At 41.8% G+C, this 23,137-nt stretch overlaps 2 protein-coding genes across 3 annotated transcripts in view; both read right to left on the minus strand.

Annotated features, from left to right (window-relative positions):
- The window catches only part of PPP1R13B (protein phosphatase 1 regulatory subunit 13B), an 84,038-nt gene that overhangs the window by 36,780 nt on the left and 24,121 nt on the right, over positions 1–23,137 (minus strand). For both annotated transcript variants that reach the window (XM_059915106.1, XM_059915105.1), the window contains exons 2-4: positions 14,995–15,142; positions 9,889–10,008; positions 2,449–2,525 (exon numbers count right to left, since the gene is read on the minus strand). In XM_059915106.1, the coding sequence (XP_059771089.1) occupies positions 2,449–2,525; positions 9,889–10,008; positions 14,995–15,142 (345 nt within the window). The remainder of the gene's footprint in view (positions 1–2,448; positions 2,526–9,888; positions 10,009–14,994; positions 15,143–23,137) is intronic.
- Positions 3,324–4,122, minus strand: LOC132360779 (melanoma-associated antigen 8-like). Its single transcript, XM_059915876.1, is given in 2 exon segments — positions 3,324–3,630; positions 3,632–4,122. Coding segments are annotated over 2 exon segments (798 nt in total).

The raw sequence follows: 23,137 nt of genomic DNA on the forward strand, positions 1-23,137 counted from the left end.
GACAAGTATATCAGAAGGCAAGAATAAGAGGAGGATTTGTGGAATGATCTTTAGAAATTGAAGGGTAAGGAAGGAGAATCCTTAATCTTGACATTAGGAATAGTTCTCCTTGAGTGGCACAAGGATTAAGACATTGGAACCAAAAAGAAGAAAATATAATCTAGTATACCACTTGGCTCTGCAGTGGATAATATCTGAAAAATCTAAAATAATAAACACCATTAAATGGTTTTCAGCTTTATAACCAATATATATACAAGGTATAAAGTCTTAACTATACTTAGATAAAAGTACACAAATATTATCAACATTGACAACATAAAAGTACAGCTGAGGGCTTCCCTGGTGGCGCAGTGGTTAAGAATCCGCCTGCCAATGCAGGGGACACGGGTTCGATGCCTGGTCCGGAAAGATCCCACATGCCGCGGAGCAACTAAGCCCGTGTGCCACAACTACTGAGCCTGTGCTCTAGAGCCCGCGAGCCACAACTACTGAGCCCACGTGCCACAACTACTGAAGCCTGCACACCTAGAGCCCATGCTCCGCAACAAGAGAAGCCACCACAATGAGAAGCCCGCGCACTGCAACGAAGAGTAGCCCCCACTTGCTGCAACTAGAGAAAGCCAGTGCGCAGCAACGAAGACCCAACACAGCCAAAAATAAATAAATTAAAAAAAAAAAAAAAGTACAGCTGAAAAAGCTGGAAGGTAGGACAGGAGGGAAGGGGAGACAGAAAAAAGGGAGGGGGTGCTAATACCCTCATCTTACAAGAAGGGAGGTCCAGAGACATGGTTTAAAGTTGATCATACAAAGAAATAGAGACTTAAGTATATCATTTAAAGTCACAATGGTAGCCAATAAAAGAAATAAAATCGGAAGTCAATAATAGCGAGTTGGAAAGTACAGAGGCAAAGTAACTTGCTCAGACTTAGCTTGTTAGAAAGTTCTGAAGCCGTGTCTGAGCACGGGCCCTCCACACTCCAGGCCTGTGCTTTTTCCAGTGTATAGCTGTGCCAAGCACATGCCAGGGGGTGATCCGCCCAAGGCTATACACCTAGTTAGTGGCAGAGCCAGAAAAAGAAACTAATTCTCCAGCCTGAAAATTATTTGGAAAACTTATTACTAAAACTTCCAGAAAAGACCATGGTGAAAGTTTCTCATTCTTCCTTTTTCTCTCATTCATTCACTCTCATTCATTCATTTCTGCTCATTCTTTTAACATGTTATTTCTTAAAAAGAACCCTTTAGGACTTCCCTGGTGGTGCAGTGGATAAGACTCAGTGCTCCCAATGCAGGGGGCCAGGTTCAATCCCTGGTCAGGGAACTAGATCCCACACGCATGCCACCGCTAAGGAGCCCATGTGCCACAACTAAGGAGGCTGCAAGCCACAATTAAGGAGCCCACCTGCTGCAACAAAGACCCGGTGCAACCAAATAAAATAAATAAATATTAAAAAAAGAAAAAGAAAAAAGAACCCTTCTACTTAGATAAACTTCCTCACCTATAATCAATGTTAGGCCTATTCTCCAACTCTACACCATATGATAAAGGAAGTTCTCTTTCCTGGAGGCACCTATGAAGACTTCAACCCACCAGCTGCTTTGTCTTTTAAGACCTGACACAAGGATCAAGACATCAACACTGAAGATACAAAGCAAGTCTGCCTGCCCATCTTTTAGTCTAGAGACTAGACCATCTGCTTCCTGGGGATAGGCCACTGTCATGAGCACAGAGGCACGCAGCTGCTGCTCCAGGACATGCCGTGGGCAGCAACATGTAATGGGCATGGAGGGCACTGCTCTGCTTGAGACCATCCAGTGCATGGGCCATGGTGTGGATTGATAAAACCATTACCACTCAAGTGACTGCCGCTTTGTAACTTCATAAAAATGTTTGAAATATTCAACAGAAATGACAACTTCTGTGAAAATAAAGGGCAACCTCAGGAAAATGGAGTTGGGAAGCCACGACGTGGAGCTCTCACACACGTACCACTAGACACCGGCGCAGACTCCAACAGGAAGAGACGTACTGTGCACCCCCGGAGGAAGTAACACCACTCTACTGCCACCAGCAGCAGGAATAACAATCTCCTCCTTGCCTGACAACAATTCAGCCAATATAAAGCCACCATATTTCAAACTCGCAGGTTCCTCCAACAGACCTTTTGTTGACAGCAGCCCCTCCCAACTTCCTCTTCTCCTCTAAAAAAAAGCTTCCTCTTGCTTTAGAGGACTGGGATGTGGTTGTCCAGAGCTGCGGGTCCTGAATTGCAATTCTTCACTGTTCCCAAATCAACTTGTTTTGCTGGTAAAATAACTGGCTGTTTTATTGTTTTCGGTTAGCACTACCCCAAAATTAATTCTTTAAAAATAAATTATAACCCCAATTCATTAGTACCTATAAAAAGCAATTAAAATTTTTCAATTTAATTCACTATTACTTACCCCATTTTCAGTGCGTTTTTCTCCAGGTACATTTATTACATTTCTCTGAGTTCTTTGCTCTTGGGTCTGACGGCCACCTAGAGAAATGAAGGCCAAACTTACTAAAAGACATACTAGAAAAACGATATTTTATCATTTCTTCACTTATTCAAATATTTATTGAACACAAGTATAAAATACCAGGCTGGACAACTCAAAAATTAGTACAGTTGAAAAAATGTCTTATAATCAACCTGTTTACATAAAGTTGTTTAAATGAAAATTTTTTCTAATATTCTATTTCAGAATTTTGAAATTGCTTTATATCAAAAAGTTTCTAACACTTAGAAAATGGTCAAGATGGTAAATTTTACGGTGTGTGTGTGTGTGTGTGTGTGTGTATTTTTTTTAGAATTAACTTTTACTTTTCTTTCTCTTTTTCTTGACCCCATCAATTTTATTCTAAAGTTCTTTCTCATTTCCAAGAGATTCATATTCCAATGCCATGTTATCTTGTTCAGGATCACAAAATAATATGGGAATCTTACAATTTGTTTTACAAAATAGCAGAACTCTTGTCATCGAACTGAATTAGCGCAAATACATGTGTGATCAATGTCATTCACAAACTTAGATACCGAAGCTTATTAAGGCTTCTTTTAAAAGGAACAATATTTGAAGAATTCCTAAAGAAAACAGAGATGAAATTCCATGTCCTCATACACAACACGAACCCAAAGATGCTGCACACCGGGTTCCCCCAGCTCTCCCGGGCCCTCACTACTTAGAAGGCTGACCGCTCCCTCTTCAAACTCCGAGCGAAGGATCGGCCTCCCTTCCTGCCCCACAGAAGCTGCTGGACGTGGGCCTGGAAGGAGCCTGGCTGCTGCTCTGGCTCAGGCCCCCTCTTCCTCATCGCTCACACCCTCTGCACACAGGGATGGGAAGGACCTGGGATCCAAGCTATTGACCCTGAGCAGATGCTCCAGGACCTGCCACTTGCTGGTCTCCGCGTAGGCCCGGGGACCCCACAGGAACTCGTAGCGGGCGGGGTCGCCGTGGGGCACCTGCCGGTACTCCAGGTAGCCCTCCTGCACCCACACTTTGGTGAGCAGCTCCCTGGGCTCCCCACAGATGCAGTGCTGCTTCCCTGCATACACCCGCATGACGCTCAGTGCTTCCCAGACCTCCTCCTCAAAGGCAGGATCCTTCCAGGAGGATCACAGCCAGAAGCATCACCAGGAGGCCGGCCTTGGGCACGCTCTGCCCATCGGTCAGCATGGCATCCCAGGTGAGGCCCAGGGTGGGGGCCAGGACATAGGTGTGCTCGCTGGGGTCCACCTCCTTCACATCCACGCCAAAGACCAGCTGCATGCACTCGCAGGCTTGGCTCAAGACCACGGGGAAGTGGTCCCGATGGTCTTTGAGGACCATATTCAGCATTTCCGCCTCGGTGGTCGGCTCCTTGGTGCGATACTTGAGGAGCAGGAACCCCACCAGGTCAGCCATCATCACATCAAGTGCCTCCTGGGACAAGGACTCGGCCTGGGTTGGGGGGGGGGCGCGGACTGGGGAGGAGGGAGACGAGGGGGATGCAGCCTCCTCCCCCTCAGCCCTGAACAGCCGCGCCTCCACCGGGCCCTGGGCCTGGACTGGGTCCTGAAGGTCTGCCTCAGGCTTGCGGAGCTCACTCATCTGGACCAGGGGTCTGATGACTGGGGTCGGGCCACCAACAGGAGTGTGGGCAGGGGTGACATATGGGGACCATGGGCAGGTCTTCTTCTGAGGGGTGCTCTCGGGCCTCACAGGGGCGCTCCTCCTGGGCGGCCTGTCCCCTGCCAACCTCACCTTGACTCCTGGCACTGCCTGGGCCTCCTCTGCTCTGTGACCTGAGGACACAGTCCTCAGACCTGGGCCTTCGCCTCCCGGTTCCTGGAGCCCCCTTGGGTCCTGGATGAAATGCTGGCTGGAACAGGCTACCTCCCGGTCAGCTCTGAGCCTCCGACCAGCTGCACCCCGTGCAGAGAGTGACTCTGCGCCCCAGACTGGAGGCTGGGTGGGAGCTGCAGCATCCCTGACCGCAGGGAGGGTCCGAGAAGAAGCATACCTTCCAGTGGTGCCTCTTTGCCCACAGCTAGACTTCAGAGTTTCTTCTCCGTTATGTATATTTTACCACAATTAATTTTTATTAAAAATTAAAGCTTGGACTTCCCTGGTGGCGCAGTGGTTACAAATCCGGCTGCCAATGCAGGGGACACGGGTTCGAGCTCTGCTCCGGGAAGATCCCACATGCGGCGGAGCAACTAAGCCCATGCGTCACAGCTACTGAGCTTGCGCTCTAGAGCCCGCGAGCCCCAACTACTGAGCCCGCGTGCCACAACTACTGAAGCGCGTGCGCCTAGAGCCCGTGCTTCGCAACAAGAGAAGCCACTGCAATGAGAAGCCTATGCACTGCAACGAAGAGTAGCCCCCGCTCGCCGCAACTAGAGAAAGCCCGCGCACAGCAACGAAGACCCAACACAGCCAAAAATAAATAAATAAATAAATAAATTTATTTTAAAAAAAACTTACTCTTTTTATGTATAAAGCAAAGCTACTGGGTACATAAACAGACATACAGTACATCTGATAGGGGGAAGACAGGGGCAAGTAAGAATACAATATCCAGTAAAGGGCCCTTAGGGAGGTGATAATGAAAAATGCGATTAAATAAATGGGAATGACAGAGTATGCAACCGAACACAGTCGCGTAATATACAATAGCCATTTCATCACAGCTATTATATTTCCTATTAGCAGAAATTACGCATACACACATCCTAGACTATAGCATCTATCAGTTTACAGAGTAAATTAAATTCTTAGTTATTAGAATTTTTAAGAAATAAGGTACTTGGGTTAATTTAATATTCTATCATTGCTGCCTCTTGCAAACAGCAAACCATCAAATTAGAATACTATAAAACACATAACATTGAAATTATATCAAGTGCCACTTAATCTTTGATGGTAAAGAAGAAACTTGATGATCCTGCATTCTGGAGACAGAAAATAATAATAAGAGCTGACATTTAGTGAGCACATCGCCAGGACACCTCATTAACTGCCACCACAACCCAATGTACCCTGCACATAAGGAAACGGAGGCACAGGGATGTGAAGTCAGTTGCCCGAGGTCCAAACTGAGTAAGCAGCAGGGCCGGTGCTGAACCCAGGAGCCCTCACTCCAAACTCCATCACAGCAGCCCCCGGATTCTAGCTTACACTCTGCACATGACCTGCACCGAGTTACTTTACACATTAAGCTTCTGTTCCCCCAGGTATACAAGGTGATTGAAGGACATGTCCTCCACACTCTCCTCTAGTTTCCATATAGAGAATTCCTACTCTTTTAAGTCAGGGTTGTCCTTTACTTCTTGTTATACCTTATAGTTCTATAGGCAATAAATACTCAAATGTAACTCCTTTTAAACAATATATATCGGTGACAACTGGCTTGTCCTCAGCTCTGTGGGGAGCAGAGAGGAAACATGCGTCTTGGATCTTCACCTCTGGCTGATTAGAATATAAGCAGGAGGAGAAGTTCAGTGAACAGAAATAAAATGGAACACAGCACCCAATGAGAGCTGTTCTACCTGCCACCTTTCTTCTTGAGCTCTGAGAGAGAGGCAGAACATGCAGAAGCACAGGCAGAGGGAAAAGGGCGGAGGGTGGAGCATCACAGCTGGAGGAAGATGGAACTGTGAGTTAGGGCACGACAGCGAATGCATATGCAACAAAGAATATGGTGGAAGAGAGAAAGAAGAGACAGGTTGAGGAGATGGGCAGGGTCCCATTACAAATGCCATCAAAGCTAAGCTGAGGAGTATTAAATAGGGAAGCAGGGACTTTGCTGAAAGTTGTGAAAAGTGATGAGAGTCGTGTGATGAATTTGGTTCTTCCAATCCTGACCAACCCTCTGTACCAGCCTGGGTCGAGAAAGGTGTACTCCCTGGCACCACTCCCCTCGGAGCCTCCTTCATCCTGGTCCCCTGCCTTCAGTGCAGCAGCTCTGTACTCTCCCCTCCAGGTCCGACTCCCTCTTCAAGGCCCTCGTCTCGAGCCCCATCCCCCTGGGACGCATTGTCTCCTTAACCTCACACAGCCCAGCACCCGGCTCTTCCACTGTCTCAGGTGTACTTGCCACGTGAGCACAACAAGACTGAGCAGCATCCGGTGTGACGATGAACGTCAACTGGAAGGTCAGTGCTGTCCCCTTCCTTGTGACTCTAGACAGTTCTCTCAAGTATCCCTAACGCTTCCAGACTTTATAGAGTGAGAACAATATAAGACCTTCCCCCCACTCCACCATCCTGAGACAGTAAGGGTTATGTACATATATTATAATGATTAAAGTAAAATATAAAACTTCTAATTTGAGTATAGGGTATAAATATTTGGAGCACTCAGGTAGAGAGTTAAAGTAAGTTCTTAGCACTAGAACAGCACTTTAACTGCCAGCTAGTCTAATCCTCCTCAGGATTCCGTCCAGAGAGGCAGGGCCCTTTTCTAAGGTAGAAATGGATGAAGAGCTAGGCCTGGAGCCTTGGTCTCCTGACTCCAGATGACCAACACCCAGTGGAATAAAAACCAGAAGTAATGATGCACTGTGAAAAACAGCATGATATTTACAGCTACGGGAAGATGATTTTAAAGCAGACGGTAGCTCATCCTAGTGGCAAAATATCCTTTAATTAAAAATACAGGGATTTCCTTGGTGGTCCAGGGGTAAAGAATCTGCCTTCTAATGCAGGGGACGCAGGTTTGATCCCTGGTCAAGGAACTAAGATCCCACATGCCATGGGGCAACTAAGCCCGCATGCCACAACTACTGAGCTTGTGCGCCTCAACGAGAGAGCCCGCATGCCACAAACTATAGAGCCCATGCGCCCTGGAGCCCGTGCACCACAACTAGAGACAGAAAAACCTGCATACCACTAGAGAGAAGCCCGCGCGCTACAACGAGGAACCCGCGCGCTGCAACGAAGACCTGAAGCAGCCAAATAAATAAATAGGTATTATAAAAAAATACAACTAGGGACTTCCCTGGCGGTCCAGTGCTTAAGACTCTGTGCTTCCAATGCAGAAGACACGGGTTCAATCCCTGGTCGGGGAACTCAGATCCCACAAGCCATGTGGCTCGGCAAAAAATAAATAAAGAGGGATAACTTGTAATAAAAGAATCTTCTTTTTACAAAAGGATGTCCTTTCATTGTTTATTTTTTTTTAAATACCAGAAGTAATCCATAATCACTGTTAAATAACAAAGGTTTCTTTCTTAACTGCACAGTGTATATGCTTTCCAAAAAAAAAGATTCCCTTATTTTAAACTTTAATTCAAAAATAAGTAGTTTATGGGAAACTGGGATTGACATATACACACTGCTATATATAAAACAGATAACTAATCAGGATCTACTGTACAGCACAGGGAACTCTACTCAATACTCTGTAATGGCCTATTTGAGAAAAGAATCTAAAAAAGAGTGGATATATGTATATGTATAAGAGATTCATTTTGCTGTATACCTGAAACTAACACAACATTGTAAATGTACTATACTCCAATAAAAATTTTTTTTAAAAAGTAGTATATTCCTATGGTTCAAAATTCAAAAGGAAACAGGCTTCACTGCACCGCAGTGGTTCAGAATCCGCCTACCAATGCAGGGGACATGGGTTCGAGCCCTGGTCCAGGAAGATCCCACATGCCGCAGAGCAACCAGGCCCATGCACCACGACTACTAAGCCTGCGCTCTACAGCCCACGAGCCACAACTACTGAGCCTGCACACCACAACTACTGAAGCCCGTGTGCCTAGAGCCCGTGCTCTGCAACAAGAGAAGCCACCTCAGTGACAAGCCCGCGCACCGCAACGAAGACCCACGCAGCCAAAAATAAATAAATAAAATAAATAAATTTTTTTTAAAAATTCAAAATGAACCAAAAGATATAAATGACCAATTTTCCCTCCCTCCTTCCCCTACCCAGCAGCCTTCCCCCCAGGTTAGCCATGTTACCAGTTTCTTACTTATCGTTCCAAAGATATTTCATACACACAAGCCAACACAGAATACGTCATTACTCTTTCATCTTTGTTACACAGGAGGCAGCACGTGTGTACACTGTGCTTATTCAAGTGACAAGTCCAGGAAGTGGTTTCGGACAGGGCACAGAGCAGATGTACTCCGGTTTCTTCAGCCAACGCCCCTGGAGACATTGAAGGCTGCTCCTACCAGCAGTGCCCATGAGCTACACTATGTAGATGTCATTTTGTATGTGTGCAGACACAGCTTTAGGATAAATTCTCAAAAGTGAGATTGCTGGGTGAAAGGTTTCATGCTTTTGTAAGCTTAATAGATACCACCAAACTGCCCTCTACAGAAGCTGCCAACAGTGTGGAAGGCTGCCTGTTTCTCAGCATTCTTGCCAACACTGTGTTATTAAATGTTCTAATCTTGGCCACGTGACACGTAAAATACAGTATCTCAGTGTTTTTCCTACATTTCTTTTATTAGGAGTAAGGCTGAACTTCTTTTCATATATTTCTGGGTCATGAATATTTCCTTTTCTGTGAACTTCACGTTTGTATATTTTGTCCATTTTTTTTTTTTTTACTGTTTTTTTTTATCATTTTATGTAAAGGAAATTAGCCCTTTGCAATATGAGCTATAAATGCTGTTTCCCAGTTTATATTGTCTTTTGACCTTGCTTTAATGTGGCTATTGCCATGCAAAGAGGTTTTTTTTGTTTTTTTATTTTAATAATTTGGTTCGTCTTTTCTATTATGGTTTAGAGTTAGTTACACTTAGGCCTTGTTCTTTTTTTTTTTTTTTTTTTTGTTTGGCCGCACCGCGCAGCTTGCAGGATCTCAGTTCCCCAACCAGGGACTGAACCCAGGCTGTGGCAGTGAAAGCCTGCAATCCTAACCACTAGGCCACCAGAGAACTCCCCACTTAGGTCTTGTTCTTGTTTTTCTCTCTCTCTCTCCATATACATATATGTGTATATATACACATATATATACTATATAAATATATATATATTTCCCAGAATTTTTATGATCTTTTCATGGTTTCATTTATTCTTAAAATCTAGAGATTTCATCCATATGATATTTATCAAAAGCAATCCCTTTGAACAGCAGGTCCCCTTACATGTTTCAGTGCATTACGTGACTGACTTAGGATCCTGAGGAGGAGGCTGAAAGTGTAAAATAATCATAAACTGCAATAACAGAAGTCAAAAAAACCCCTGTGAGATACCAACTCTCCCTCTCACCACTTGTAAGTGAAGGGGGGAAAATCATGTGAATAATTTAATGTTTATTCCTGTTAATTCTTAAATTAATTTTAATTAATTTAATGTTTAAATTAACTTTTATGGCAAAAATTAGCAAATGGGGGAAAAGCACTTATCTACCTTGTTCACTGCTCTCGGTTGGGGAATCTTCATGTCGAAGAAAGAATTTCACTTCTTCCCTTCGTGGCCCCCACTTCTGAAGATGTTCATACATCATATAATCAAAGGGTATGGGACGCTCTAGGAAAAAAACAAACAAACAAAAAAATCTTACTTTTCCCAGAAACAAACAAAATGACTCCTACCAAAAGTAAAAAATGAATAAAAATAATTTAAAATAAATGTACACATACATATTAGAATTCAAGGATATTACAAGCACTGAATTTTAACTTTAATGAAATGAAAGCAAGACCATGAACGGGAAATAATTTAGGTAACATATAAACACAAAGAAGTAAACATAAAAGCAATTTTGCAACATTAAATGGGGAACAGTGAAAAAAATGTCCTTTAGTATATTTATCATGAAGCAGTATGCCTCCCACTCTTTCAAAGAAACACATTAACAAATTGGCTGAATCTTGTTATCCATTAAAATGTTACAGGTGGCAATCAGATGTATAAAGGCTTGACAACGACATGCTGGCAATACAGCTAGCCCACACAAACACTTGTATGTGAATGTTCACAGCAGCAATATTCATAGTAGCCAAAAAGTGGAAACAACCCAAATGTCCATTAACTGATGAAAGGATAAATAAACTGTTGTATATCATACAATGGATATTTGCAGCCAAAAAAAGAAATTAAGTATTGATACATGTTACAACATGGATGAATCCTGAAAACATGCTAAGAGAAAAAAGATCAAAAAATCACACACTAAAAATAAATAGTTTTTTTAAAAAGTCACATATTATATGATACAATTTATATGAGATGCCTAAAATAGTCAAATACATAGAGCCAGAAAGTAATACAGTGGTTGCCAGGGGCTGGGGGAGGAAGGAATGGGGAGGTACAGAGTTTGGAGATAGTTGCATAACACTGAGAATGTCCTAAAAACCACAAAGTTGTACACTAAAATGGGGATTTTTATGCTATGTGAATTTTATCTCAATTAAAAGGAAAAAAAAAGGAAATCTTGAAACGTTCCCACTGCCGCTTGTGCTTGAAAGCGAGAAAGGATATCGGCAAGTTCCAAGGCTCACAGAAAACCGCCTGACGTGGGAGAGGAGCAGGACAAGATTGAACAGTATTTTGGCTCCTTTCAACACAAGAGTGTGGCTGGGTGAGAGACTCCTCCTGCTCAGCCTGAGAATCTGACACTGAGTCAAGAGAAAGAGCTGTGCAAGCTGCAGCCTCATCATACATTCAAGGTGTGATTTATTGTTCAGTCCTAGATAAGTGCCAGACTTCCGTAAGGAAGAAAACCCCACCATTCATAGAAATGCAGCGCACATTGTGCTGCTGCCGTTTCATCTTCCTACATGTGCAGGCAAGCTTTGTCTATTCAACCAACATCAAGGGCAAGGACATAAATCATCTCATCTCAGTTGAAAATGAAATCTGTGTGTGCTTAGTTCAACTCTGAACTGAGTATTTGTACAGCGAAAAGCAAGCACAAATTGAACACTAAAGAAGTATATCATTCCATATGTTTAGTTTTGAAAGTAACACTTTTTATGGATATAGGCCTATAAAAAAGATTTTTAAGAACTTGTATATTGTAGTTTTATAGCTGTGAGGCCCATGTTTAAGCCTAATCATGTCCCTTGGTTTTACATAAAATTGTGTCTTAGGCCATATTTTCATTCATATTGCTTTGGCTTACAAATTTTTTTCACATTAATTAAAATCAATTTACAGTCTTCACTTAAATCTACCAAGTCTGAACATAACTTTATAAAGTTAAAACTCCAATTTTGTCTTAAAGCCAGTTATTGAAAAAAATTTGTTTCCCTTTATAAATAAAAAAATTTTAAAGACTAACTTCAAGAAAAGCAAGCTAAGCTTCATTACCTTTTTTAAATAAGAAGGGTTAACTAAAATGTTATTTCTGTTTTAAAGTGAAAACAAAACTACCCCACACATATCATGTAGAATTAATAGCATACTATACCTCATTAGCATCTTATGTAATGGAGAAATCTATAAGACTTTCAGCCATTCTTGGATAAGGCAAAAAGAAAATCAAGTAGGAAATTTCACAAAAAGAAAAACTGAAGGGCCTACCTACACTCCTGATTTGCATTAGAGCTGACATCCTCTGTGAGGAAGGGAACCACAAAAAGATCAGGATAATACGCTGGCCAAGTTAACAGATTGTTATGGGTTGGGTTGTGTCCCTTCACACACAAATTCATATGCTGAAGTCTTAACCCCTAGTACCTCAGAATGTGACCTTATTTGAAGACAGGATCTTTAAAGAGGTAATAAGTTAAAATGAGGTCATTAGGGTGGGCCCTAATCCAAATGACTGGTGTCCCTTTAAGAAGAGATTAGGACACAGACACACACAGACAGAAGGCCATGTAAGGACACAGGGAGAAGACTGCTGTCTACAAGCCAAGGAGAGAGGCCTCAGGAGAAACCAACCTTGCTGACACCTTGATCTCAGTCAGACCTCTAGCCTCCAGAATTGTGAAAAGATAAATTTCTCTTATTTAAGCCACCCAGTTTGTGTTACTTTGTTATGGCGGCCTGAGCAAACTAATACACAGATCCACAGAGAAATACTCTCTTCTCAAAAGCACTGACAATTATATTGGAGTATCATATTTCTGAATACTGATGACATGAGTATACCATGTGTTATGGATGCAGTAATTTTTATGCAAAGTGTTCTCCAAAATCTGAAAATTACCTTAAGGGTTCCTCTGGGGTAAAAAAGACTGAGAAAGGCTGTGCTTTTTCCCCTTCCTTTGAATCTCATCCACCCCCATCTCTTCAAGATCTCGCTTTGCTGCTCCAATTTACTCAATGATTTAAGTGTTTACTCAGGGCCTATTATGAGAAACAGGCTGGGCACTGGGGGTATGATGGTGAACAAACAAGTTCCTGCCTTCAGGAATTTTAGTCCAATAAGAGAGAGATGAAAGCTACTATATTATGTTTTGATAAATACAATGACAGTACTGGAGCAAAGGGGAGGGACCCTTAACGCACCCTGAGATTCAAGGAAGGGACGAGAGGCAAAGGTGCGTGGGTGCTAGGGACTGCTCTAGACAGTGGGGGCAGTGGCTGTGGCCCTCTGTGCTCCGAGGAGGCAGGCCTCACTCCTGATGAGCCTAGACCACAGGTTATGATTTCAGATGGCCCTGGAGCCAAGGACTGCACCAACTGAGTGACTCAAGCGGCCAGGGACCACTGGGGCTCTCCCAGACTAATATAAGAGGCAGATAAGGAATAAGAAGTGATAGCAAGCCACAAAAAGCAAGAGCGCTAAGAGGCTAGAGAAGAGCAAACAATGATGGAATGACCAGGCTCTAACATTAGTCCTCTAAAAACTGCAATTACTTAACACCCCTCTTCCTGTAGGTGGTATCAGACTGATAACTGAGGACCTGGCCTCTTAGTTCTACTTTAGTAAATAGTCCACCGTTTATCAAAGTCAAGTTTCTCTCAATGTGTCCTTAAAGTTTTTACTCTGAATTTGAAAGATAACATTAAAAGCACAAGACTTTGGAAGAAAATATTTACAAATCATATACCTAATAAGGGACTTGTATCTACAATATATAAAGAACTCTTACTGGGGGTGTAATGTACAGCATGGTGACCAAAGTTAATAATACATACTGCAGGGACTTCCCTGGTGGCGCAGTGGTTAAGAATCTGCCTGCCAATGCAGGGGGACATGGGTTCGATTCCTGGTCCGGGAAGATCCTACATGCTGCGGAGCAACAACTACTGAACCTGTGCTCTAGAACCTGTGAGCCACAACTACTGAGCCCGCATGCCACAACTACTGAAGCCCGCGCGCCTACAGCCCATGTTCTGCAATGAAAAGCCACCGCAATGAGAAGCCCGCGCACTACAATGAAGAGTAGCCCCCACTCGCTGCAACTAGAGAAAGCCTGTGCACAGCAACGAAGACCCAATGCCGCCAAAAATAAATTAATTAAAAAAAAAAACATACTGCATATGTGAAGTTGCTAAGAGAGTAGACCTTAAAAGTGCTCATCACAGGAAAAAATATGCTGTAACTGTGCACAGTAACGGATGCTAACTAGACTTACTGTGGTGATCGTTTCACAACATATACAAATACCAAATAATCATGTAGTACATTTCAAACTAATAAGATGTTGTATGTCAATTATACCTCAATTAAAAAATTATTTTTAAGAAGTGTAAGAATTCACTGATTATCCCTAAGTGTCCTTTAAACACATCCATCTGGACGCCCACCTCATACACAGCATGTTCCAACTGACCACTCTCTTGCTTCCTGACTCAGACCCATCCATGCACACAGCTACCTCCTTCCACACGCTGCCGGAGCAGGTGGCCTTGCCAGTCTAGTTCCCACCCTCCCGGGCCCCCTCCTCTCAGTGCTGTCTGAGGAGCACGCCTTGTCCATGCTCTTCTCTTGTCCTTCCCTCACATTGCTCCCCTCGCCCGGTGTATCCTATCCTAGTTCAATTCCACCCCTCCGTGAGAGTCCACATTATTTTGCAGAATTTTCTGTATTCGGTAATTATATTACCTACACTGATCATCTCTGCCCAGCTAGCTGACAAATCCTTAAATATAAGAGCCAGTATTAACTTTTCTCAACTTAATAAACAAATATTTATGAAGCACTTACTATTTAAAAGGCTTTGTACACAGGGGAACACGATAATGTTTTTGTCTTCGTGAAGTTATCATAGGGAAAAGAAAAGCAGATGAACAACATGACATGCAACAAACAAAACACTGTTAAGGTCTCAGTGGACAGAGAACTCTCGTTTGGTCAGTAGTGATGTCAGAAAGCCTTCACAAGAGAACCGGATCCGCTTTCCCAGCTTCTTCCACACGGCTACGGTGAGGGTCAAATCACAAAACACACTTTTTTGCAAACAGCATTTATAACATCCTATCCTCATGCGATAGAATAGTTTTTACTTTACTCAATTCCTTATTACCTCAGATAACAAAGAACCAGGAACAACATTCTGTATTCAATAAACACTGGATTTCATGTACTTAGTCATCTTTATAGAGCCTAATACATACCATTTCCCCTCCACACTTCAGCTAAATGGCAACTGCCTTCTCCAGGTTCCTTGCAAAATTCTACAACATCCCGACATGTTGTTTCTGGTGTTATAGGAACTTCTGTTAAAATCTGTTCATTGTTGCTCAAGAACACGGTTAATATCATCTGTAAGAGAAATATTAAATTAAAGCTACAACTTGAGTCATCAATCAATAAAGAGATTAATCTGTAAATTAAAAGTGATCCCCCCACCTCCCCACTCCGCCACTGCCACTCTGCCCTGCCAGAATGCTTACAGGACAGGTTAAGCTGATCCTAAAGTTCATGTAGAAAAATTAAAATGTAAGACAAGTCAGGAAAATGCCAAAAGAGGAGTATTAGAAGGAAACTAGCACTACTAGATATTATAAAGCCTCAAAACAGTATGGCACCAGCACATAAATAGATCAATGGGACAAATTATGAAGTCCAGAAACAGAAAATGGTAAATGATGAAGCAGGTTATCTCAAAACTGAGGAGGGAAAAGACTATATAATGAATGATGCCTGAGCAATTAAAATATCCAACTGGAAAAAAATGAATTCATATTGCACATCATACACAAGCATAAGTTCCTAATAGATCAAATATTTAAATATAAATCACAAAATTGTAAAGATTTTAGACTAAAACTGGGTAAATTTCTTTTTATAATCTTGGAGTACAGAGCCCTTTCTACCTATGACTCAAAAACCAGACACCACAGAAAAAGATATATTCAAGTAATAAAACACAGGGATCTTTTACAAAGCAAAAAAGACAAACTGGGGAAAAATATTTGCAACTCATATTACATATAAAAAGCCAATCTCCTCAATATATAAAGGGCTCCTAAAAACTGGTACCAGAAAGACCAAAAATCCAATTTATTTTTTAAAATTGACTGAAGAAATAATATATCACAGTAAAAGAAATGAAAATGGTCCTTAAATGAAGATACATTATAATGTATTCAAAAAATTAAAAAATAAAAATTGTCCAGCATTATTTTTAAAAAATCTTTTAAAAACCCTACCACTTTGATCTAAGAACTCAAGAGATTGTATCATAAGGGATTTTTAAAAAACATTACCCCTAAAGTAAAATTTAAACCCAAGATTTTCTTTGATCAGACAGTATTATAAAGTATTTGTTTAATCTTTGATCAAAGTCAAAAACAAAATTTGCATTTGTCCCAAAATTCTCCTCTCAAAATCTTGGCTGTCAACTAAGTATTTTAGTTCATTGTTAAAATATTTTTTTTCTTAGAAGTGCCCTAAATTCCTAAATTTTGAGATTAAACATCTCTATACTGACAGCCAGATTTTATTACCAAAACTAGCAATAGTTATGAACTGTTCTCTTGCCACCAATCTCCCCTTACTCCAACCTACCCCTTCACTGTCGTCAGTTAATTTCCTAAATCAGTTGAAGTCATTCCCTTGCTTAAAATATTCAGGAACCCTGCACTGCCTAATAGCAATCCTTCCCAAAACATTTCTTCGGGTTTATAAACAGGAAACTGGTTTCTTTACTGAGTACTCAAGAGTCTAACATTGTAATGTTCATGTGAATCTCTAACTTTTCTCCCCCAGAGACCCTTATGGGGCTTGGATTTCCACAGAATGCCCTCCGAGAAGGCCTAGACCACAGGATAAACTGCAAACTCCTATCACGGGTAAAAGATTCCCCACAACCTTCCTAGCCTTCCAGTCCTAGTGCCTTCCCACCATGAACCTTGCTCCCTCAAGTCCAAGTTCTCCAGGCCGCTGTCCCTCTGCCCCAGTGCCCTTCCTGTTTGCCTGTAAACTCCTACTCACCCTTCAAAACTCAGCTCATGTGCGTCCACCTTTGCAAAACCTCCCTTCACCACCTCCTCTCACCAGGGAGGCTACATGTTCCTTCCTTTGTGATCCAGTAGCTCTTCACACACATCTTTATTACATCACACTAGGCTCTACGCGCCTCCAAGCAATTCACTTTTGAATCTTTTGTTCCCGTTGCCTGATCAGTATCTGATGTATGGGAGGCACTGTGAAATCTGGTTGACTCCACGAATGACAAACAAAATATAAAACCTTCACCATACCACAGAACTGAGGAAACACTACTCATGATCTAAGTAAGATACATCCAGTCTGTTCAACAAACAAGCACTTTTCCTTCAGTTCTTCTAGGATATTATAAACACATTTCTCTTTTATAAGAAATAAAACAGTTATTTCTGCTCACTAACCCACAGAGGAAATTTATCTTTAAAAGTTGGGGGTCTTTTAAATACTAACATAAATGGCCTGGAATCTATAGAATTTGGAATAAAATAGGTAATTCCTGGATCCAGTGCAAACAAGTCCAGAACTGAAGGTCCTTAATGCTATACCAGTTTCATCAGAACAAGTGTAATTTTTTCTTAAAATAAATTTATTTATTTATTTATTTATTTTTGGCTGCATTGGGTCTTTGTTGCTGCACACAGACTTTCTCTAGTTGCAGCGAGCAGGGGTTACTCTGTTGCAGTGTGCGGGCTTCTCATTGCGGTGGCTTCTCTTGTTGCGGAGCACGGGCTCTAGGCACGCGGGCTTCAGTAGTTGTGGCTTGTGGGCTCTAGAGCACAGGCTCAGTAGCTGTGGCCCACGGGCTTAGTTGCTCCGTGGCATGTGGGATCTTCCCGGACCAGGGCTCGAACCCGTGTCCCCTGCATTGGCAGGCGGATTCTCAACCACTGCACCACCAGGGAAGCCCTTGGAATATATTTTTATTCTTGTTTACTCATATTTATTTTATACTTCGAATGGTAAATATTTTCCCATGTGATTTCACAGCCTATGCTTTAAATTTATTTATTTATTTATTTGTTTGTTTGTTTGGCTGCGCCAGGTCTTAGTTACAGCACGCGGGATCTGCATTGTGGCATGTGGGATCTAGTTCCCTGACCAGGGATCAAATCCGGGCCCCCCGCATTGGGAGCGCAGAGTCTTAGCCACTGGACCACCAGGGAAGTCCCCTCATAGCCTATGCTTTATAAGATCTAATAATATGTTTTCCCAAACCACAGTTTATAAATCAAAATTTCAAATCAGTGAGAATATTTTTAAAAATTATCTTCTCTTTAAGTGCTGTAACTACATTTCACTAATAACCAGGAGTGGGTCCTGTTTTCCGCAGCTCTTCAGCCTTTTCATTCCTCATCCTGTACCCCTTGTGTCTACTACAGGATCCATGATTTGTTCTCCACACTGTGAGCTACTGAAGGTGTACACAACCATCTGCTTCTGGAAGCCGGGCCTCTGGCCAGAGCCAGTCTCGCATGCTCATCACCCACCATGGGCACACAGTGGCACCTGTAAAGGCACGGCTTGTGCTTCTCTGCTCGGAAAGCAGAATTCTTTAGGAACCTGCTGTCAGAATGAACCATGGCGTGACACTCTTCGGGGACACTTTTGAATTACCAAGACTTTTCAGCTCGTGAATAAGTTCAATATGATGGGGGAAGGGGAGGAGGGGCAGAATGGCAGAGTTGTGAGTCTGAACATTTATTTTTGAAAGCTAAGAACTCCCAGATAAATTAGCCAAAAGTCACTACACATTATTTCAGTTTTTAATTCTATTTTATAGTCTTTAGTAAACCCTATCTTTTCTAATCTTAGCAAAATCCATTTCCCCTAATCTCTACTACTCAATCAAAACTAATTTCATTATAATCATGACAGATTTAAAAGCTCTCGAGATAAATTAAGCTGGCATTGACCTGGATGGTACATACTTCCCTAGAGCAACCCCTAAAATTGGAGCTGAAAAGGCATGGGACTGCTACCATTATTCTAGCAAGTATTTCTTAGATTAAAAGAAACTGAAGAATCTCCAACACAAATATCATAAGTATTAATCCTAGATGCACTTTTTTTTAATATCTTTGAAATCACAATATATCTTACAACTGATAGCATGTCACAATCTAATGGGTAGTGTTATTTTTTCTTTCTTAATAGTATGTATAGAGATGAAACCCAACAGGGTTAAGGATTAAGAAGGCTAAGAAGGCAAAGAAAACAAAGAAAAAAAAAAGTTAATGTTTATTCTTCCTAAAAGATTAATATGTTGAAAATAAAATATTTGGTTAACTACAGTTAGAAAAACACACAAAGATTTATACTATGTGCTGTAACCAGCATAGCACGTGATGATAAGATGCCTTCTATGCCTTTCTTCAAACTGTTCCCTCTGCCCAGACAAGTCACGCTATCAGACCCTGCCCGCCTGTCCGTCCTTCTCCATCATCTGCAAACGTCCACCTCCTCTTGGAAGTATTTCCTGACGCCATTGTCTACCCATCCTGACCCAGTGTGAGTCAAGGCCTCCTCTTTTGCTCTCCTATAACAGACTGTGGCTATTTCTGGCATAACATTCTTACACTAAATTATCAACGGTTTTCATGATTACATCCTCTACTGGAACAGTGTTTGTGACTCACAGGAGTGAGTTGTGACCCATCACCTGCTCTTGAAATCATCTAAGTGTGTCTCAAGCTGCACATATTTTTATTTTTTTAGAAGTTGTTAAAAAAAAACCCAGAATGGCCATAAGGCCACTGAGGGCAGGACCTGTGTTCTCTAACTCAGTGCCTGAGTAAAATATAAGTGTGCTCAGTAAATAAAAGATGGAGGCAGCCTAGCAGGCAGCTAACTGCATAACCATATCAGATTAAGAGGTCAACTTCTCCTCACTCTCAAGAACATTTGAGCTACATAAAGAAAATCACTGGGAATCTACCACTAATGTAAGTCATTTACATAGTAGAGCCTTTAAAACATTTGTTCACCTAACCAACCTATCTAAAACAGCACTCCTGTATCTCACTCTGCTTTTTTTCTTCTTCGTTTTCATCACCACCTGATCTGTGCTGTATATTTATTTATTTGTTTATCCTCTGTCTCCTCCCACTAGAACATAAGCTCCCTGAGAGCAGGGATTTTAGTTAGTTCACTGCTCTATCACTAGTGCCTGGAGTAAAGCCTGGCACATAGTAGGCACTCAATAAACTCCCCCAAGTATATAAAAAATTTCTTTTTAAAATAGGTTGAGTCACAAAGGGTAGGTGTCTGCCTTCTTATCTTCAAGGTCTCCATAGGAAAAAAAAAAAGACCAATATATTCCCCCCCTAATCACTGAGTTACTCCACATCAGAGAGAAGAAGGATAAAAATCTTTTTAAAATGTTAGTGTTTGGGACTTCCCTGGTGGCGCAGTGGTTAAGAATCCGCCTGCCAATGCAGGGGACACGGGTTTGAGCCCTGTGTCCGAGCAAGATCCCACATGCTGCGGGGCAACTAAGCCCATGAGCCACAACTACTGAGCCTGCTCTCTAGAGTCTGCGAGCCACAGCTACTGAGCCCGCGTGTCACAACTACTGAAGCCCACGCGCCTAGAGACTGTGCTCCACAACAAGAGAAGCCACCGCGATGAGAAGCCTGTGCACCGCAACGAAGAGTAGCCCCCGCTCGCCCCAACTAGAGAAAGCCTGCATGCAGCAATGAGACCCAAGGCAGCCAAAAAATAAATTAAAAAAAATTTTTTAAATGTTAGTGTAAAAGTCAGAAGCCTGTACACATGCATATGATATTTGGCAGATTTTACTCAAAACTAGACATCACAGAAATCCCTTGTTAAAGTTTTCCCTCTTTCCACAAGGTGGCACTGCAGGGTATTGGGGGTGGGGGGGAGTCCCACCCCCACTCCTGCAAATTTTGGGGAAATGAATTAACTCCAAAGAAAATGAACGAATAGTTTGGTAAGATCATATTACATTCAATTTCTGTAATTGGAATTCGTATTATTTTGGCAAAGAACTAGAACTAGCCTTTCAAGATCAATGAAGAATTTTTTTCTAAATAAGCAAGAAGTAAATATTTAACACTCTTGAGAGGACAGACACATTTAAATATTTAAGTAGCATCTACTCATAAGAGACTAATACAGTTAAATGACCATTAAATTAGATCCTCAATAACCATATCAATTAGTTCAAGTCACTGTTTTTGCCTTTTTTATTTTATTTATTTATTTTATTTATTTATTTTTGGCTGCGTTGGGTCATCACTGCTGCACGCGGGCTTTCTCTAGCTGTGGTGAGCAGGGGCTACTCTTCGTTGTGGTGCGCGGGCTACTCTTCGTTGTGGTGCGCGGGCTTCTCATTGTGGTGGCTTCTTGTTGCAGTGCATGGGTTCTAGGCGCATGGGCTTCAGTAGTTGTGGCACGAGGGCTCAGTAGTTGTGGCTCGCGGGCTCTAGAGAGCAGGCTTAGTAGTTGTGGCGCACAGGCTGAGTTGCTCCGTGGCACGTGGGATCTTCCTGGACCGGGTCGAACCCGTGTCCCCTGCATTGGCAGGCGGATTCTTAACCACTGCACCACCAGGGAAGTCCCTTTGCTTTAATAATTTAATATTTTAAAAGTATATATTCCATCATATAAAAATTTCCTCTCACCAGCTTGAATTGGTGAAATCTGGTCACACACTATTCCTGGGAATACAAAATATACATCTTAGCTTCCCTTCACCTTACTTACTTAATCCCTCCAGTATTTAAAAGCATATGCATTTTGAGGGAACCTGTCTAAAACCTTGTAGAAATACAAAACTCATGAAGCTTCTTGTAATGTCTAGATATGCCATTACTCCATACCATGTGTGGAGGTGATGCAGCTGACCAAATTTAATCTATTCACTAAAACTTAAAGAATCCTTTAAAATAGGAACAGGGCAGTATCAACTCTGACACCCTTGTTCATCAATGTTGAGAATTACTGCTCAGAATGATGGTTGCTTTACTGACATTGTCCATGTGAACGTTACGGAAGCAGAACTGATTTTCAAACCACAGGTTGTGACCTACTAATGTGCTGTATAATCAATTAGTGCCCTCAGGGCCAGTTTTATTTTTTAATGGAGAAGAACAACATAAAATAGTATTCTAACACAACACTGTAAATCAACTATACTCTAATATAAAATAAAAATTTAAAAAAACCAAAAAACACACATTAAAAAAAAAAAACCAGTATTAAGAGAATGAAAAGGGACTTCCCTGGTGGCTCAGTGGTTAAGAATTTGCCTGCCTATGCAGGGGACACAGGTTTGATCTCTGGTCTGGGAAGATCCCACATGCTGTGGAGCGACTAAGCCCGTGCGCCACACTACTGAGCCGGCGCTCTAGAGCCCGCGAGCCACAACTACTGAAGGCCTCATACCTAGAGCCCGTGTTCCGCAACAAGAGAAGCCACTGCAACGAGAAGCCCGTGCACCGCAACGAAGAGTAGCCCCTGCTCACCGCAACTAGAGAAAGCCCGTGCAGCCATAAATAAATTTATTTATTTATTTATTTATTTATTTATTTTTAAAAAGAGAACGAAAAGACCAGCCTGGGAGAAAATATTCATAAAACACATGTCTGATAAAGAATCTGTATCCTAAATATACACAGAACTCTTAAAACTCAGTAAGAAAACAAAGAACTCAATCAAAAAATGAACAAAAGATCCAGACACCTCATCAAAGAAGATACACAAATGGCAAATAAGCATGTGAAGAGATGTTCATCAGAGGTCATTAGGGAATTGCAAATTAAAACAACAATGAGAAACCACTACACACCTAATAAAATGTCCAAAATCCAGAACACTGACAATTCCAAATGCTGACAAAGATGTGGAGCAATAGGAACCTGCTGGTGGAAATGTGAAATGGTACATACACTTTGGAAGACAGTCTGGCAGTTTCTTACAAAACTAAACATATTCTTACCATGAGATCCAGCAATTAAGATTCTTGGTATTTACCCAAATGAATTGAAAATTTATATCTATACAAAAACCTACACACAAATGTTTATAGTAGCTTTTTATTCATAACTGCCAAAACTTGGAAGTCACCAAGACATCCTTCGGTAGGTGAATGGATAAATAAACTGTGGTGCATCCAGAAAATGGAATATCATGCAGTGATAAAAAGAAATGAGCTATCAAGTCACAAAAAGACATGGAGGAAACATAAATGCACACGGCTAAGTGAAAGAAACCAGTCTGAAAAGGCTACATACTGTATGATTCCAACTATATGACATTCTGGAAAAGAAAAAACTGTGGAGA

The sequence above is a fragment of the Balaenoptera ricei genome, chromosome 2, assembly GCF_028023285.1.
Source record: "Balaenoptera ricei isolate mBalRic1 chromosome 2, mBalRic1.hap2, whole genome shotgun sequence".
Taxonomy (NCBI): domain Eukaryota; kingdom Metazoa; phylum Chordata; class Mammalia; order Artiodactyla; family Balaenopteridae; genus Balaenoptera; species Balaenoptera ricei.